The sequence below is a fragment of the Phocoena sinus genome, chromosome X, assembly GCF_008692025.1.
Source record: "Phocoena sinus isolate mPhoSin1 chromosome X, mPhoSin1.pri, whole genome shotgun sequence".
Lineage (NCBI taxonomy): Eukaryota > Metazoa > Chordata > Mammalia > Artiodactyla > Phocoenidae > Phocoena > Phocoena sinus.
In genome coordinates, this window is record NC_045784.1 from 36367460 (window position 1) to 36387955 (window position 20496).

The following is a 20496-nucleotide window of genomic DNA, read 5'->3' on the forward strand; positions in this document are numbered from 1 at the left end:
CGTGTGATGCAATTAGTTAAGGCAGTTGTACTACTATAACAAAAGTCAAGGTTAACCAAAACAAATGTTAATTCATTCAACAAATATTTACTGAGCAAATATTGACCTAAACGCTGGAAATTTAGTAGTAAATATTATGTATTTAACAAGCTGTCTTTTGGAAAATGGTATATAATTATTAATTAAGAGAGAAACATTTGCAAGAATACATAGACATTTGTTACCTAAACCTTATTGCTGCTCAGTCTCTTAAAAACCATACCAAATTCTTTCCCATTTAAAAATGGTTAAAGAGCACAGCAAAGTTCATACACGCAAACCCTGTGCTCGTTTCTGTATGTGATCGTACCTTGCGCTTGGTACTGCTTCTAGGCTGTTTCCCGTTTTTTGTACGATAAACTAATTCCTGGATGTTTTCCTTGAACTGCTGCAGCAGGAGGGCCATGACAGGGCAGTCTTCACGATCTGCAGCATTCACAGACATGAAGTAGTACTTGTATGACAGCTGTGTGGGTTTATTGGGAACTTCCAACATCTCCACAACCTAAAAAGGCCCCAAATCAGAAATGAGTCTCAGAGACGTAACTGATAAGTGTTGGATATTTTCCTCCTTATATCAAGTAGGGCTCAGAATTATATACCTAATGTGGATGCCTTTTTTCTTTAAACAAGGACAAATCAGTCATGATCTCAAAAAAAAAAAGGCACTGCAATTAAATATGTAATTTGTTTTCTAAAAAAATAGATCAGGCTAAAGAACAATGATAAAAGTAAATGCAACCATAAACTAGAGCAAATGGAACATTTAGACTATCAGCATTAAGTGTTCTTGAATTCATACCTTAGCTTATAAATTGAAAACATTTTCTGCTTAAGTCCAGCAGGTCTTCTAGATTTTCTAGAATAGCATCTATTTTAAATTGCCCTGCTGTCTCTCTTAACCAATGAAACAGCCTAAGAATTCCACTCTTATGGCAGAGGAAAAATGACAACTACCTCTCATACTTGGAAGCATATAAAAATAAACTCTGATTTTTCAACTGAAATATATATACAGTCACTGGGAGGATAATAACATCAACAGTAGTTAACACTGATATAGAGCTTACTGTGTGCCACGTACTGTCCTAAGTACTTGACAGATGTTAACACATTTAATCCTCCTAAAAACTCTATGAAGTAGGGATTCTTATCTTCATTTTTCTGATAAAGAAACTGAGGCACAAAAAAGTTAGGTTAATTGCCCAAGGTCTCAGAGCTGAGAAGTGATACGTTTTGATCCTAGAAGTCTGGATCCAGAGACCTTGCTCTTACTCACTATAACAGCTTACTATTTTCAAGGTCTACCTAAAATTTAAGGAAAGTCCCCTAAATACTTTAAGAAGTGAGAGAAACGAATGCCATGGGACAAGGCTCTTGACCAACACATACTTTTATGTCTCTGTTCCTGCCTCCCTTCTCTCCACCTCCTCCTCCCCACACACTCTCTTCAGGAAATTGTTTGGTCAACACGTAAGCATAAACGCTGAGGCACCTGAGGAAATGGAAGGATTAAAAGTAAAATGGAACTTCACTAAAGCTATACGGATGGCAAATCAGCACACGAAATGATATTCAACACCATCAGCCATCAGGGCAGCATAAATTAAGACTACAATAAGATACCACTACACATCTATCAGAACGGATAACATTTTTTTTAAAGAAATTACTGTTGTGGTTTATGGGTTTTTTTAACTTATTAAGTTATTTATTTATTTTTGCCTGCGTTGGGTCTTCGTTGCTGCACGCGGGCTTTCTCTAGTTGTGGCAAACGGGGGCTTCTCTTCGTTGTGGTGTGCGGGCTTCTCATTGCGGTGGCTTCTCTTGTTGTGGAGCACGGGCTCCAGTAGTTATGGCACGCGGGCTAAGTAGCCGTGGCTCACGGGCTCTAGAGCGCAGGCTCAGCATTGTGGCTCACGGGCTTAGTTGCTCCGCAGCATGTGGGATCCTCCCAGACCAGGGCTCGAACCTGCGTCTTAACCACTGAGCCACCAGGGAAGTCCCGAATAGCTAACTTTAAAAAAAAAAATCACAATACCAAGTGCTGGCAAGAATTGTAGAGCAACTAGAACTCTCATGTATTGCTGGCAGGAATGCAAAATGGTCTGGCCACTTTGTTTTTTTTTGTTTGTTTGTTTGTTTTGCGGTACGCGGGCCTCTCACTGTTGTGGCCTCTCCCGTTGCGGAGCACAGGCTCTGGACGCACAGGCTCAGCAGCCATGGCTCACGGGCCCAGCCGCTCCGTGGCATGTGGGATCTTCCCGGACCGGGGCACGAACCCGTGTCCCCTGCATCGGCAGGCGGACGCCCAACCACTGCGCCACCAGGGAAGCCCTGGTCTGGCCACTTTGGAAAACAGTTTGGCAGTTTCTTATAAAGCTAAACATACACTTAGTGTATGACCCAACAATCCCACTTTTAGTTGCTTATCCAAAAGAAAACTTATGTTCACAAAAAAATCTATACGCAAAGACGTATAGCGGCTTTATTCACAATTGCCCCAAACTGGAAACAACCCAGATGGCCTTCAATGAGAGGCTGGTCAAACAAACTGTGATACAGCCATACCATGGAACACTACTCAGCAATAAGAAGCATGAACTATCATGTATACAACGATATGGATGAAAATCAAAGGCATTATGCTGAGTGAAAGAAACGAAACTGAAAGGCAAATCTACAGAGACAGAAAACAGGTCCGTGGTCACTAGATGAGAGTGGGGGGAGGGTCTGATTATAGAGGAGAGCATGCGGGAGTTCTGGGGGATGATGGCAGTTACAAAACTGTATGCATTTTTTAAACTTCAGACACTAAAACATCTGAATTTTTACTGTATGTAAATTATATCTCAATACAGCTGGCAAGAGTAAAATAGCAGAAAGACATTTAAAGGCAGGAAGACTTTCCTCTGTTCTTAATGTCCATGGTAGTTCTTCCCACTACTATGAACGTATCATCCTTAAGTGAGAAAGATGAAGGATGGAGAGTAGTATACATTCAGTTTTGGTCTAAATCATGAGAAACCAATTATTGCTTTATAGTAAATCGCTAGTCACTGAAGCGTAAAGCCTGGCTTTTTGTTGATACTAAATAAGGTCAGAAAGTAATAAATTATAACCATTTAATTCTGTGTGTGGCTGGGTACAAAAGATCTTTGTGTGTTCATAGGTTTGATTATTATGTATATCATTTCATATGTAGACCGGGCAGCTCACAGAGAACTGAAACAACAATCCTCTGTCACGTGCCAGATCTAGTTCCACAGCTGGTATTTTAGAATTCAGAAAAAAGTGAACTTCACATCAATGACAGACTTATTCATCGACATAAGTAACCCTAACTTAAGATATATCAGGCTACCTTTTTATGACAGTATCTTTTAAAAGTACAGCTTAAAACCTTAAAAAAAATTCAGTCCCATTACCTTCAACGAACAATCCTGAATTAAGTTGTTTCAACCTCCTTAGAATCTTATCTAGAAATATCTACTTGGTATACACAAAAATTTCTACAAGCAGGACATATATTTATAAAATATATGAGTCCATATTTCAAACTCTTTCAAATTTTAACCAATTCAATGATCTCAAAGGAACTACTAGAAAACACCTGGAGTGTAAAAGGAATGAGGATTTTACAGTGTACTGAAAGGCACATGCAATCAATAAAATGGATGTATATGCCTTCAATCAATTAAGGATGAGAAAATAAAGCTACTTTAGTCAGCCATATTTAAAAGGCAGCGTTATACACGTTAACATTTGATTAAAGCCAAACAAGTTTATCTGACACCAAAACATCTCCAAACCTTCACAGTAGTTGCTTTCAAATTTTTTCTTACACAGAGATGCCTCATTCCAAGCAGAAACTAGGCCTCACTACAGGAGAGATCCTAGGGTGAGGGATAGGGGCATAGCTTATATTCACCAACCCTGCCTAATCATTATATAATTTCTTACAGACATGATTTTCCTCTCTCCCTCATCCTTACCATCTCTCTCCCCTCTCCTGGGTTGAGAATCACCGTACAAAATTCAAATATCCAATAAAATACATTTGCAAGTTAAACCAAACAATAAATTATTCAAGATATTAATAGAATTACTGAACTCGATCACCCAAATCACCCCTTTGCATACTTACAATGTAGTATTGTGGAAGACGGGTAAGCTTAATGAACAGCTTATTCTTAGAAAGGTTTCCAATAGGATGGGTTGAATAATTGGACAGCTGCAATGTTTCACTGCTTATTGTAGGCAAGTGTTTTATAGACTGTTTGCAACGCTGTTGTCCAAGCCAAAACCTTAAAAGAGATAATCCAAATCACAAAATCATACACTTTTCTGATTAACTGTGTGCTACTGATTTATAAATAGATTAAAGACCACTAAGAAACCGATTAATATGAAATTTAACTGAACTAGTAAAAGGACACATGACCATAATGATGAATCATTCCTCTAGTTTTGTACTGGACTGTTAGTTCTAGTTCTAGTTTAAGGAGTTTAAACTGCAGTGTGAATGGATTTTAATTAATAAGGTAGAATTAACTAGTATTAAGGCTGAGACACTGTATCAGTTTATTATAGGAGATGAAAGATTTCCTATGCTTTATAAGACAGCACAAACTAATCTCAACATCTTTTATAAAATGCCTGAAGTGTTTATAAAACAAAATAGAACAAACAATAAGTATAAAAGTATCTCATTTTTCTGGTATCACTGGAGATATTCAGTCCCAGTTTTTATACTGTACATATAAAGTGACAGATATGCCTAGCAGGTGCCAGTAAGTGTTGCTTACCTTCTTCCCCGCTCTCTCAGTTAAGCCACCAGATTTCACTTTGATGCTTCTACTACAGTACTCCTCTTATTCCTTTTATCTGACTGTCTATCCTTGAGGCTAGGATACCATATAATATGTGAAAAAGGGATAAAATGATTGGTACACAAACTCTCACTGATCCACAATGAGACAACTCAAAAACTAAGAATACAAATATAGAAGCTTTTCATAGCAACATTAACAGTGCCACAACATCCAAGATCACGATCACTAGGCTTGCCTTGCATAACAGGGCACAGACCAGTTTGGATGTTGTTGCATTTTTGTAGTGAGCCGCATGTGACACAAAATATTTACTAGTCATGTGCAGTAAAACCATGTTTAATAATATAATATTTTAACGGCACTTTGTCAACTATTACCCCCCAAAACGTATAGAATCTGGAAACTGCTTTTTTACCCTGAAAAACAAATTTAACTACAGCTTCACAGGATCAATTGCTAGAACTATTAATAAAACAATGAAAACAAATTTTTAAAATACACCAATACTTGCCTCATTCTGGATGACAGTTAAAAACGAATATTCTGAACTTGCAAAAACTGCTTTCAGATCTCTACTTCCACTCTCATCAACATACCTTTGTGAGACTGGTATCTCTACTATAGATGTTATTTTTAAAAAAACCATGGAAACACTTAAGATACACATTATCTCCTGTGATTTGCGTCATCATCAATCCAACCGAGATTAATTACAACAAACCAGAAACAAGCTCATTTGCCACATTAAAAATCTAAATCTATTACAAATGTAATATATATAAATTATAAATGTGTGAATAATACGTACAAGATATTCTTTCAAAGCATATATGGGATTGCTATTTCACTAAACTTTTTTTTTTTTTTTTTTTTTTTGCGGTACGCAGGCCTCTCACTGTTGTGGCCTCTCCCGTTCCGGAAGCGCAGGCTCAGCGGCCATGGCTCATGGGCCCAGCCGCTCCGTGGCATGTGGATCTTCCCGGACCGGGACATGAACCTGCGTCCCCTGCATCGGCAGGTGGACTCTCAACCACTGCGCCACCAGGGAAGCCCTCACTCAACTTTTTTGTTACGACTTTGCAGAAAAAAAAAAATTTGAGTTACGGGTGGAAGATGGTGGAAGAGTAAGACTTGGAGATCACCTTCCTCCCCACAGATACATCAGAAATACATCTACACGCGTAACAACTCCTAGAGAACACCTACTGAATGCTGGCAGAAGAACTGAGACCTCCCAAAAGGCAAGAAACTCCCCACGTACCTGGGTAGGGCAAAAGAAAAAAGAATAAACAGAGACAAAAGAATAGGGACGGGACCTGCACCAGTGGGAGGGAGCTGTGAAGGAGGAAAGGTTTCCACACACTAGGAAGCTCCTTCGCGGGCAGAGACTGCGGGTGGGGGGGAGCTTCGGGGCTGCGGAGGAGAGTGCAGCCACAGGGGTGCGGAGGGCAAAGCGGGGAGATTCCCGCACAGAGGATCAGTGCCGACCGGCACTCACCAGCCCGAGAGGCTCGTCTGCTCACCCGCCGGGGCGGGCGGGGCTGGGAGCTGAGGCTCGGGCTTCGGTCAGAGCGCAAGGACAGGGCTGGCGGCGTGAACACAGCCTGAAAGGGGCTAGTACTGCTAGCCGGGAGGGAGTCCGGGAAAAAGTCTGGAGCTGCCTAAGAGGCAAGAGACTTTTTCTTCCCTCTTTGTTTCCTGGTGCGCGAGGAGAGGGGATTAAGAGCGCTGCTTAAAGGAGCTCCAGAGATGGGTGCGAGCCGGGGCTAACAGCACGGGCCCCAGAGACGGACACGAGAGGCTAAGGCCGCTGCTGCCACCACCAAGAAGCCTACGTGCGAGCAAATGTCACTATCCACACCTCCCCTCTCGGGAGCTTCTGCAGCCCGCCACTTCCAGGGTCCCGTGATCCAAGGACAACTTCCCTGGGAAAACACACGGCGCCCTCAGGCTGGACACGCTGGCCTCTCCCGCCGCAGGCCCGCCCTGCATCCGTACCCCTCCCTCCCCCCGGCCTGAGTGAGTCAGAGCCCCCGAATCAGCTGCTCCTTTAACCCCGTCCTGTCTGAGCGAAGAACAGACGCCCTCAGGTGACCTACACGCACAGGCGGGGCCAAATCCAAAGTTGAACCCCGGGAGCTGTGTGAACAAAGAAGAGAAAGGGAAATCTCTCCCAGCAGCCTCAGGAGCAGCGGATTAAATATCCACAATCAACTTGATGTACCCTGCATCTGTGGAATACATGAATAGACAACGAATCATCCCAAATTGAGGAGGTGGACTTTAAGAGCAAGATTTATTATTTCTTCCCCTTTTCCTCTTTTGGTGAGTGTGTATGTATATGCTTCTGTGTGAGATTTTGTCTGTATAGCTTTTTTTTTTTTTTTGCGGTACGCAGGCCTCTCTGTTGTGGCCTCTCCCGTTGCAGAGCACAGGCTCCGGACGCGCAGTCTCAGCGGCCATGGCTCAGGGGCCCAGCCGCTCTGCTGCATGCGGGACCTCCATGGACTGGGACACGAACCTGTGTCCCCTACATCGGCAGGCGGACTCTCAACCACTGCGCCACCAGGGAAGCCCTGTCTGTATAGATTTGCTTTCACCACTTGTCCTAAAGATCAGTGCGCCCGTTTTTTTTTTTTTTTTTTACTTTTTAAAAAGTTTTTTTCTTAATAATTTTTATTTTAATAACTTTATTTTATCTTACTTTACTTTATTTTCTTTTATCCTCTTTCTTTCTTTCTTTCTTTCTTTCTTTCTTTCTACTTTTTCTCCCTTGTGTTCTGAGCTGTGTGGATGAAAAGCTCTTGCTGCTGCAGCCAGGAGTCAGTGCTGTGCCTCTGAGGTGGGAGAGCCAACTTCAGGACACTGGTCCACTAGAGACCTCCCAGCTCCACGTAATATCAAACGGTGAAAATCTCCCAGAGATCTGCATCCCAACACCAGCACCCAGCTTCACTCAACGACCAGCAAGCTACAGTGCTGGACACCCTATGCCAAACAACTAGCAAGACAGGAACACAACCCCACCCATTAGCAGAGAGGCTGCCTACAATCATAATAAGTCCACAGACACCCAAAACACACCACCAGACGTGCACCTGCCCCCCAGAAAGACAATATCCAACCTCCTCCACCAGAACACAGGTACTAGTCCCCTCCACCAGGAAGCCTACAAAACCCACTAAACCAACTTTAGCCACTGGGGACAGACACCAAAAACAACGGGAACTACGAACCTGCAGCCTGCACAAAGGAGACCCCAAACACAGTAAGATAAGCAAAATGAGAAGACAGAAAAACACACACCAGATGAAGGAGCAAGATAAAACCCCACCAGACCTAACAAATGAAGAGGAAATAGGCAGTCTACCTGAAAAAGAATTCAGAATAATGATAGTAAAGATGATCCAAAATATTGGAAATAGAACAGACAAAATGCAAGAAACATTTAACAAGGACCGAGAAGAACTAAAGATGAAACAAGCAATGATGAACAACACAACAAATGAAATTAAAAATACTCTAGAAGGGATCAATAGCAGAATAACTCAGGCAGAAGAACGGATAAGTGACCTGGAAGATAAAATAGTGGAAATAACTACCGCAGAGCAGAATAAACAAAAAAGAATGAAAAGAACTGAGGACAGTCTCAGAGACCTCTGGGACAACATTAAACGCACCAACATTTGAATTATAGGGGTTCCAGAAGAAGAAGAGAAAAAGAAAGGGACTGAGAAAATATTTGAAGAGATTATAGTTGAAAACTTCCCTAATATGGGAAAGGAAATAGTCAATCAAGTTCAGGAAGCACATAGAGTCCCATACAGGATAAATCCAAGGAGAAATACGCCAAGACACCTATTAATCAAACTGTCAAAAATTAAATACAAAGAAAACATATTAAAAGCAGCAAGGGAAAAACAACAAATAACACACAAGGGAATCCCCATAAGGTTAACAGCTGATCTTTCAGCAGAAACTCTGCAAGCCAGAAGGGACTGGCAGGACATATTTAAAGTGATGAAAGAGAAGAACCTACAAGCAAGATTACTCTACCCAGCAAGGATCTCATTCAGATTTGATGGAGAAATTAAAACCTTTACAGACAAGCAAAAGCTGAGAGAGTTCAGCACCACCAAACCAGCTTTACAACAAATGCTAAACGATCTTCTCTAGGCAAGAAACACAAGAGAAGGAAAAGACCTACAATAACGAACTGAAAGCAGTTAAGAAAATGGGAATAGGAGCATACATATCGATAATTACCTTAAAGGTACATGGATTAAATGCTCCCACCAAAAGACACACACTGGCTGAATGGATACAAAAACAAGACCCACATATGTGCTGTCTACAAGAGACCCACTTCAGACCTAGAGACACATACAGACTGAAAGTGAGGGGATGGAAAAAGATATTCCATGCAAATGGAAACCAAAAGAAAGCTGGAGTAGCAATTCTCATATCAGACAAAATACTTGAAAATAAAAACTATTAGAAGACACAAAGAAGGACACTACATAATGATCAAGGGATCGATCCAAGAAGAAGATATGACAATTGTAACTATTTATGCACCCAACATAGGAGCACCTCAATACATAAGGCAAATACTAACAGCCATAAAAGGGGAAATTGATAGTAACACATTCATAGTAGGGGACTTTAACACTCCACTTTCACCAATGGACAGATCATCCAAAATGAAAATAAGTAAGGAAACACAAGCTGTAAATGATACATTAAACAAGATGGACTTAACTGGTATTTATAGGACATTCCATCCAAAAACAACAGAATACACATTTTTCTCAAGTGCTCATGGAATGTTGTCCAGGATAGATCATATCTTGGGTCACAAATCAAGCCTTGGTACATTTAAGAAAATTGAAATCGTATCAAGTATCTTCTCCGACCACAAGGCTATGAGACTAGATATCAACTACAGGAAAAGATCTGTAAAGAGTACAAACACATGGAGGCTAAACAATACACTACTTAATAACGAAGTGAGGGCTTCCCTGGTGGCGCAGTGGTTGAGAGTCCCCCTGCCGATGCAGGGGACACGGGTTCGTGCCCTGGTCTGGGAAGATCCCATGTGCCGCGGAGCGGCTGGGCCCGTGAGCCATGGCCGCTGAGCCTGTGCGTCCGGAGCCTGTGCCCCGCAACGGGAGAGGTCACAACAGTGAGAGGCCCGCGTACCGCAAAAAAAAAAAAAAAAAAAAAAAAATAACGAAGTGATCACTGAAGAAATCAAAGAGGAAGTCAAAAAATACCTAGAAACAAATGACAATGGAGACACGACGACCCAAAACCTATAGGACGCAGCAAAAGCAGTTCTAAGAGGGAAGTTTATAGCAATGCAATCCTACCTTAAGAAACAGGAAACATCTCGAATAAACAACCTAACGTTGAACCGAAAGCAATTAGAGAAAGAAGAACAAAAAACCCCTAAAGTTAGCAGAAGGAAAGAAATCATAAAGAGGAGATCATAAATGAAAAAGAAATGAAGGAAACGATAGCAAAGATCAATAAAACTAAAAGCTGGTTCTTTGAGAAGAGAAACAAAATTGATAAGCCATTAGCCAGACTCATCAAGAAAAAAAGGGAGAAGACTCAAATCAAGAGAATTAGAAATGAAAACGGAGAAGTAACAACTTTCACTGCAGAAATACAAAAGATCACGAGAGATTACTACAAGCAACTCAATGCCAATAAAATGGACAACCTGAAAGAAATGGAAATATTCTTAGAAATGCACAACCTGCCGAGACTGAATCAGGAAAAAATAGAAAATATGAACAGACCAATCACAAGCACTGAAATTGAAACTGTGATTAAAATTTTCCAACAAACAAAAGCCCAGGACCAGATGGCTTCACAGGCGAATTCTATCAAACATTTAGAGAAGAGCTAACATCTATCCTTCTCAAACTCTTCCAAAATATAGCAGAGGGAGGAACACTCCCAAACTCATTCTACGAGGCCACCATCACCCTGATACCAAAACCAGAGAAGGATGTCACAAAGAAAGAAAACTACAGGCCAATATCACTGATGAACGTAGATGCAAAAATCCTCAAAAAAATACTAGCAAACAGAATCCAACAGCAGATTAAAAGGATCAAACACCATGATCAAGTGGGGTTTATTACAGGAATGCAAGGATTCCTCTATATACGCAAATCAATCAACGTGATACACCATGTTAACAAACTGAAGGAGGAAAACCATATGATCATCTCAACAGATGCAGAGAAAACTTTCGACAAAATTTAACACCCATTTATGATAAAAACCCTGCAGAAAGTAGGCACAGAGGGAATTTTCCTCAACAAAATAAAGGTCATATGTGACAAACCCACAGCCAACATCGTCCTCTATGGTGAAAAACTGAATCCATTTCCACTAGAGAAGACAAGGCTGTCCACTCTCACCACTCTTATTCAACATAGTTTTGGAAGTTTTAGCCACAGCAATCAGAGAAGGAAAGGAAATAAAAGGAATCCAAATCGGAAAAGAAGAAGGAAAGCTGTCACTGTGTGCAGATGACGTGATACTCTACATAGAGAATCCTAAAGATGCTACCAGAAAACTACTAGAGCTAATCAATGAATTTGGTAAAATAGTAGCATACAAAATTAATGCACAGAAATCTCTGGCATTCCTATACACTAATGATGAAAACTCTGAAAGTGAAATCAAGAAAACACTCCCATTTACCATTGCAACAAAAAGAATAAAACATCTAGGAATAAACCTACCTAGGGAGACAAAAGACCTGTATGCAGAAAATTATAAGACACTGATGAAAGAAATTAAAGATGATACAAACAGATGGAGAGATATATCATGTTCTTGGATTGGAAGAATCAACATTGTGAAAATGACTCTACTACCCAAAGCAATCTACAGATTCAATGCAATCCCTATCAAACTACCACTGGCATTTTTCACAGAACTAGAACAAAAAATTTCACAATTTGTATGGAAACACAAAAGACCCCGAGTGGCCAAAGCAATCTTGAGAACAAAAAAATGGAGCTGGAGGAATCAGGCTCCCTGACTTCAGACTATACTACAAAGCTACAATAATCAAGACAGTATGGTACTGGCACAAAAACAGAAATATAGATCAATGGAACAGCACAGAAAGCCCAGAGATAAACCCACGCACATACGGTCATCTTATCTTTGATAAAGGAGGCAGGACTATACAGTGGAGAAAGGACAGCCTCTTCAGTAAGTGGTGCTGGGAAAACTGGACAGGTACATATAAAAGCATGAGATTAGCACACTCCCTAACACCATACACAAAAATAAGCTCAAAATGGATTAAAGACCTAAATGTAAGGCCAGAAACTATCACACTCTTAGAGGAAAACACAGGCAGAACACTCTGTGACATAAATCACAGCAAGATCCTTTTTGACCCACCTCCTAGAGAGATGGAAATAAAAACAAAAATAAACAAATGGGACCTAATGAAACTTCAAAGCTTTTACACAGCAAAGGAAACCATAAACAAGACCAAAAGACAACCCTCAGAATGGGAGAAGATATTTGCAAATGAAGCAACTGACAAAGGATTAATCTCCAAAATTTATAAGCAGCTCGTGCAGCTCAATAACAAAAAAACAAACAACCCAATCCAAAAATGGGCAGAAGATCTAAATAGACATTTCTCCAAAGAAGATATACAGATTGCCAACAAACACATGAAAGAATGCTCAACATCATTAATCATTAGAGAAATGCAAATCAGAACTACAATGAGATATCATCTCACACCAGTCAGAATGGCCATCATCAAAAAATCTCGGAAGAATAAATGCTGGAGAGGGTGTGGAGAAAAGGGAACCCTCTTGCACTGCTGGTAGGAATGTGAATTGGTACAGCCACTATGGAGAACAGTATGGAGGTTCCTTAAACAGCTACAAATAGAACAACCATATGACCCAGCAATCCCACTCCTGGGCATATACCCTGAGAAAACCATAATTCAGTAAGAGTTATATACCACAACGTTCAGTGCAGCTCTATTTACAATAGCCAGGAGATGGAAGCAACCTAAGGGTCCATCATCAGATGAATGGATAAAGAAGATGTGGCACATATATACAATGGAATATCCTCAGCCATAAAAAGAAACGAAACTGAGTTATTTGTTGTGGGGTGGATGGACCTAGAGTCTGTCATACAGAGTGAAGTAAGTCAGAAAGAGAAAGACAAATACCGTATGCTTACACATATATATGGAATCTAAGGGAAAAAAATGTCACGAAGAACCCAGGGGTAAGAGGAATAAAGACACAGACCTACTAGAGAATGGACTTGAGGATATGGGGAGGGGGAAGGGTAAGCTGTGACAAAGTGTGAGAGTGGCATGGACATCTATACACTACCAAACGTAAAATATAGCTAGTGGTAAGCAGCCCCATAGCACAGGGAGATCAGCTCGGTGTTTTGTGACCACCTAGAGGGGTGGGATAGGGCGGGTGGGAGGAAGGGAGACGCAAGAGGGAAGAGATATGGGAACATATGTATATGTATAACTGATTCACTTTGTTATAAAGCAAAAACTAACACACCATTGTAAAGCAATTACACTCCAATAAAGATGATAGAAAAAGAAAAAAAAGAAAAACAAATTTGAGTAAAGAATATCTTGTCTGTATATGTTCACTTTCAATGAAAAATATATAGATTTTGAATTTTTTTCTTATATTTTTTGTTCTGATTTTATGTATTGAAATGCAATTTTATGTCTGTTCACGCTAATAAAAAAAGGAGGCTTATATTTTGAACATGTTTTTTCAATTCTTTTTTCTAGAATTTGTTTTCATTGCATGTTATAAAAAAAAGTAATCTCATGAACAGATGCCCAACACCATTAGTCCCTAGAAAATGTAAGTAAAAACCAGTCAGACACCTGTCCCACTCACTAGGATGGCCACTGTCAAAGACAGTAACGAGCGCTGACAAGGATGTAGAGAAATGCAAACCCTCATACACTGCTGATGTCACTGTAAAATGGCACAACTACTTTGCAAACTAGTATGGCAACTTCTTTAAAAGCTTAAATTTACTGTATGATCCAGTAATTCCATTCCTAGTGGAATGAGAAGTCCAGCCATATATTTGCACATGAATACTCACAGCTGTGTTATTCATAAGAGCCAAAAAAGTGGAAACAATCCAAATGTCCATCAACTGATGAATGGATAAATAAAATGTGGCCTAGCCATACAATGGAATGTTAGTTAGCCATAAAAAGGAATGGAGTACTGGTACATGCTTCAACATGGATGCATCCCAAAACATTATGCTAAATGAAAGAAGCCAGTCACAGAAGACCACATACTTTATGATTCCATTTATATGAAATGTCCAGAAAAGAAAAATCTACAAAAACAGAAAGTAGATTCATAGTTGCCTGGGGCTGAGGCTGGGAATGGGGATTAACTGTAAATGAGCATCTTTTTGAGGCAACGGAAATGTTCTAATTGTTCGAAAACCGGATTGTGGTTATGGTTGCAAAACTCAGTAAATTTAATACAAGTCACTGAATTGTACACTTAAAACAGTTGAATTTTACGGTATGTACATTATATTTCAATAGTTATTTCAAAAAGTTTAACGTCCCATGATAGATTAGTGATAAACCGGTCATTCACCAAAGATCATCTGAGAAGCACCACTGTAAGTGACAACCAGGGGACCTTTCCTATAAATAATGTGAGTTTAAGTATAGGTACACATTTGATAAGTTTAAAGCTTTTGGGACTTGACTTTCTGGTTTTAGGTTATATTTCTACTAGCTGGAACTGCCCAAAAGCGTTAAGTTGTGCAAGATGTGAATTATCAAGATTTAAGTATTTAAATCCCACTGAACAGTCTGGCCCCACACCCCCACACCCCCACTCCCCCACTCCCCCACCCCGCCATTTGCCAGTTTGGTTTTAATCTCTGATATTTATTTTTATCCCTTGGAATTCTGTTTTATCGATTTAAAAAGAGTCTGTTAGAGTTGCCATAATGGTACCTTTGTGTACCAGGGTGGTAATGAAACCTCACACAATTATCTCTAGCTCCATTTTCAGTTTTATTTAGTTTAACAGTCTGAAGCGTTCAAAGGATTCTAAGACAAACTGAATGACAGTATTAGAGAAGCAGAAATGACTACTCTGAAAGTGTCAGCTGGTAGATTCATACCATGAAGATTATCCCAGATAAGAGCAAATAAGACTCTACTGCAAAGAACACCAGATACAATAAAATTCATTGTGTAAGTATTTGGTAGAGTGCTTGCACAGGAGAAAATGTGAGTGTCAAAGCTGAGTGAATCAAAGCTGAGTGTCACGCCCTTCATACCTATATTTGCTCTAGAGGGGAATTTGATACAAAGCACTGCCATCTTGGACCTATTCCAAGAAAATTTAGATTCTAAGTACCAAAAGGTACTCAAGTTTCATGTCATAAACATTAAGGATAGTGGGTGGTCAAGAGTAATGATGGAGAAGAAAATATTACCTTGTCAAAAGAAGTTTCCATTTTTAGTTTTGAACTAAATAAACTTACTTAAGTTGCTGAATCCAAGGAATGATCCGTTTCATATCATCATTCACAGACTTCTCCATGTCATCCAGTGTGGCCTGGTCTATAGCATAAAGTACTTCATTTATTAATTGCTTACACGAGACACAAGATATCCAGGTAGCCCAAAATTTAAATGAAAATTATTGTTTTAGGCAGAAAGTAGTGTTATTTTTGAGTCAGAGAAGAACTAAACGGAACGCATCATGAGGCATAAATTAACCTAATTTGTTTTCCCTCTTTAACATTTAGGGAGAGTTACAGTTAAGATAATTAATAGCAAATGTACATTAGCAGGAAGAACAAGTAACAACACGAATTATTTCTTTGCCTATAGTTTAATTACCAAAATTCTTAGTCTAATTAGCTAATATTATTAATTTGTATGTATTTCAAACTCATAGTATTACTAGACTTAGAACCTTAAAAATTATAAAACTCCATTAAAATGTTTATTTATTAAACACAAATGATCTCTGGCATAAGCATGATCTGTTGGCTGAAGATTAGCTTGCTAAATGTCACTTAGAATTTTTAATGACACTAGAAAATGCCAATAATAGAATGTTGAGCAAAAAGCAAAATATAAAATGAGTTCAACTAAAGAAAAAAGTATAGAAAAAATTAGAAGAGCATTGCTATGGATTGAACTGCATCCCCCCAAATTCATATGTTGAAGCTGTAACTCCTCATGTGATAGTGTCTAGAGGTGGAGCCTTTGGGAGATAATTAGGTTTAGATAAGGTCATGAGGGTAGGCCCTCATATAAGATTAGTGCCCTTATAAAGAGACACCAGAGAGCTTGCTCTCTCTCTCTTCCTGCCATGTGAGGATACAGCATGAAGGCTGATGACTATAAGCCAGGAAGAAAGCTCTCACCATAACCTGACCATGGTGGCAACCTTATCTCATACTTTAAACCTCCAAAACTGTGAGAAAATAAGTTTCTGTTATTTAAGCCACCCAGTCTGTGGTTCTCTGTTATGGCACCCTGAGCTAAGACAAGCATATATCCCCTAAAAACAATAATTACCAACAGGCAACTATTTTTTTGCTTCTCTCATTTTTACATGTTTAGTTTTTCTACTTATGAGTATGTACTGTGTTAATCATCAAGAAAACAGTTAAATAAAGTTTTCAAGAGCAAACAACAATTTCCTAATGTGTCACTTACCATTTAGCCATCATAAATGTGATGTGATTCAAAGTAATGAGGCCAGTTTTCCATAAGCAGTTCATAGAAAAATCTACCTTTATAGCCATACGATATAACCAGAAAGCCTTTTCTTTTCATCAATCTATCTAGCTTAATATTAATTTCAAATGGCAAATGTGCTAATATATTCAAGAACACTATTCCATCAGCAATACAAAAACACTGAGTTCCTAGTATTTCATCATTTCAGAACACCAACTTGGTAACAGAACATGCTAGAAATCAAACTTCAATTTCTACTGTGTTTAAGCCAGAAAAAAAATCCTTTCCTACAGGATTCTGTACCCTGAGTCATCTGAGATGTTTATACTGTCATAAATTTGTTCTTCAGCTGTGAATGACATTAGATTGTAGTCTTCTCCATGACACCCTACTATTAGTGGTAAAATAGTTAATCTAAGAAAAGATCAGCCATCAATATTATTACTTTTACATAGGAGAAACAACATGAATGTACTTCATACTGGGAAGTTTCACTTCTGGTACAAGAGAGTTAAAATGGGCCCCAAGGAATAGACATCAGCCAGAGTTATTCCTTCCATATCTACTTTCCATACACTGTTTATACCACCTATCCCAATACCTAATGGCAAAAAATTTTTATTCTGCTTTTGTTAAAAGTATTTTTCTTTACATTGAGTGAGTCTATCATTTAGTAACTTACCAAGTCCGTAAAGCATCAACTGGAACATTCCAGAATGCAAATCTACAAAAATGTGTAGACACTCCGAATTACCACAGGGCTCCAAGATGGGAACAACAAGAGCTGGAAGTGCAGTCTCTATGGAAGCTGAACAGTTAAGAATTAAGTTATATTTCTATCTGAATATCCACCCCCTCAAAAAAATACATATATTTCTCAGTGAGTAGAAACGAACCAACTACTGAATGATCCTGAATGTTACAGGAAAACCATAATTTTGCTAAACTGGGTTAGTAATATTATGTCACTTAGTAGCTCAAAAGAAGAATGTAATCTACAAGGTGACCTGAAACAAACACACCCATCTCAAATACTACAGCAAAGAAAAAAACCCTCCAATATTCCTTTAAAAAGGTTAAAATAGCTCGTGAAAATTTAACCTTATCAGTGAGCTGAGTTCTAGTTTTACTTTCACTCAGTAATTACTAATAAGCTAATTTGAAGGATTTTCTTTCTGATATAATGGGAAAAAATATTGTTTGGTAAATAGAATAAACTTCATTTATGGCCTAAATATTTTTAATGCCATTCTTCATAAAGAGAGGTTTTTCTGGCAATTAGGGCCCATGTATTTAAAAAAACCTCTGAACGCTATTAAACATTGATTACAAAGGAAAAGATTTTTTCAAGTTATTTATGTACCTCATTTTCAAGTCACAGATGAAATAAGAACAGAGGCAACTGCTAAACACAAATTCCCAAAGCTGCCAATATACTCTTTCTAGAGTTTCACAGTATTTCCACCAGGCCCGATTAACTTTCCCCTTAACCTCACAAGTTGGTATAACACAATCCAGTAAAGGAGCAAAGTCCTGAAAGCACACCATGTGCTCATCACACTGATGACCTGCTAAAGGAATATGCTCTTCTGGTTACCACAGTCCTTTAAAGCTACACTGCAGGAGAAAGGCGGGGAGTGAGTAGAGTGGTAGCGTAGGCCCAGCCCTTCACCAGGTGTGACTTCTCTGTGCTACTTTGTTAAACAAGGACAATGACATCTTCCTGTCCACGCCATGGGTTCAGGAAGAAGCAATGACAAGCTTGTAAAGGTGCTTTAGAAAGCAAAGTGCTCAATAATGTACATTTTCTGTATTTATGTACCAAAACCTCTTGTTATAAATTTGCAACAATTAAAATAGGTGATGTTGCCACTGGTACTGTCTATACAAACAAAATAATAAATCAAAAAAAGATTGCAGGAAACATATTTAATCAGAGGAAAACAAACTGCTTTCAAGTGTATCTAACATATTTGCATACAAATCTTTAACATGCAGGTCCAGCATAACTCATCTAAAACAAACAAAAAAACAGGACAAAAAAGGCACAAACGGGAATTTCTTTAACAATATTCTATCATTCAGAGCAGTGTGACAAATTTAAAAAGTGCTTAGAGATTTGAAGCAGAGTTGCTGATTTTTAAAATATACCTGTACTGTCTTAATTCCTAATGGGATAGGAATGTACTCTTTAAAACAAAACTATTTTTAAAGTGTAGCAACAGAGTAAAACTAATTCTGACAATTGGGATGACAACTATAATTTCAATCTAATTAACAAAATTAAATATTTTTGAAAAGATAGGGCATCAGAGAAGAATACAGAGAACACAGTCCAAAAGATAGAAAATACTTTGATGTACATCTCTGAACATATTTTATGGCTGCCGATGTCTGTATTTTTCTTTACAGAAAATAAAATATATAAGGCCTTAAGCATTTAAAGGCAACAGGTTTTAATGGAGTGTATCCAGAATGGAGAAACTTATGGAGAATTAAAGGCCGTGCAAAATGACTGAGCTGCACACTTCTTCCTGCAGCAGGAATATATACAAATCTCCTCTTTCATTTCTCCCTATCTATTTATTGAGGACAAGATGAGGAATGTACCAACACACAATAATATAAAGTGGGAAGACTGAAGAGAAGCAACTAAGCCCAATTAGGAATGGCTGTGTGTGGTTCACAGCTTCTGAACTGACCTTGAGACCCCAAATCTGGTGCTGACAGAGCACAACCCAAGGGAGAGCACCCTGGCTTCCTAGAGTCAGGTGATGATGAGAAGGGGCCGCAGGGCAAGTTACCTTTAGTGCCTTGAACTGCCTTTTTAAAATTGCTCTCCCAGAGTCCTGCCTACCCTCCCCTGAGACATTCCCACCCCCCATCTCCCACCCTCAAGAAACCACACAATGCCCCCTGGGCTGTCTGAAACCTGCTAACTGTACACTCCCCTAGCCCTTCCTTGAAATGCTCCATTCTCCCGAGCTACTCATTTCCTCGGCTTATTCTAGTGAGGAGTTGGAAGAAAAGCCAGCTAATTAAGGGTAATTGCACTAAGGGGTTCGCAGAACAGACTATGGTCCCGGGTCCCAGCAAAGGATCTGACTAAAGCATGCTTTCCCATCACAAAAGAGATCAAGTAAGACTACATGAAAGTATAAATGCATGAACGTGAATTTAAAAAAAACAGTTAAAGCACATGTCCTAAAATGGTGGGTCAGCAGACCTTTTCCTATAGCAGTCCTTGTTTCCAGAATTGTTCTGATTAAAGCAGGGCTGAGGGGCCAAACCCCACAGGCAGAAACCTCCCTCTCCTTCAAAACAGTCTCCAAAGCACCCTTCTCTAACACTGAGGACTCAACAGACTCGTAGGGCTTGAAAACCACTACTGTAGCACACTCCCACTACAGTAAGAGATCCAGGAAGAGCCTGGACTAACATCCTCAAATTACAGATGAGGAGAATGGGGCCCAAAGAATTTAAGTGACTTGTTCAAGAGCAGAAGAGCAGCTGAACCCACATCTTTTGGCTACTCAAGCAGTGACATCTCTACAAAATGCTGCTAAAGAAAAATCTTCGCAACTTACGTGAACAACACGCAAAACTATTCCTAGGTAAACACACGTTCAGTCCATTTTTCAAAGTAATTTAAATATCCCCCAGGCAATCATACTGAGGTTTTTTTTTACTTACTAAGACTTGTTTACAGATGATACTAAAGTAAACCAGAGCCTATCAAAAGATCATAAACCCCAATTTTCTACAATCCCAATGATATTTTAGAATTTCACTATTTTGAAAAATTAGAAATAATTAAAATTAGAAAAA

At 39.2% G+C, this 20496-nt stretch overlaps 1 protein-coding gene across 3 annotated transcripts in view; it reads right to left on the reverse strand.

Annotated features, from left to right (window-relative positions):
• Nucleotides 1-20496, reverse strand: part of MED14 (mediator complex subunit 14) — a 76924-nt gene that overhangs the window by 37437 nt on the left and 18991 nt on the right. For all 3 annotated transcript variants that reach the window (XR_004348017.1, XM_032619435.1, XM_032619434.1), the window contains exons 11-14: nucleotides 17351-17476; nucleotides 15456-15534; nucleotides 4187-4346; nucleotides 350-544 (exon numbers count right to left, since the gene is read on the reverse strand). Coding sequence is in view for 2 of the 3 variants with exons in the window: in XM_032619435.1 (XP_032475326.1) it covers nucleotides 350-544; nucleotides 4187-4346; nucleotides 15456-15534; nucleotides 17351-17476 (560 nt within the window). In the remaining variant the exon portion in view is untranslated. The remainder of the gene's footprint in view (nucleotides 1-349; nucleotides 545-4186; nucleotides 4347-15455; nucleotides 15535-17350; nucleotides 17477-20496) is intronic.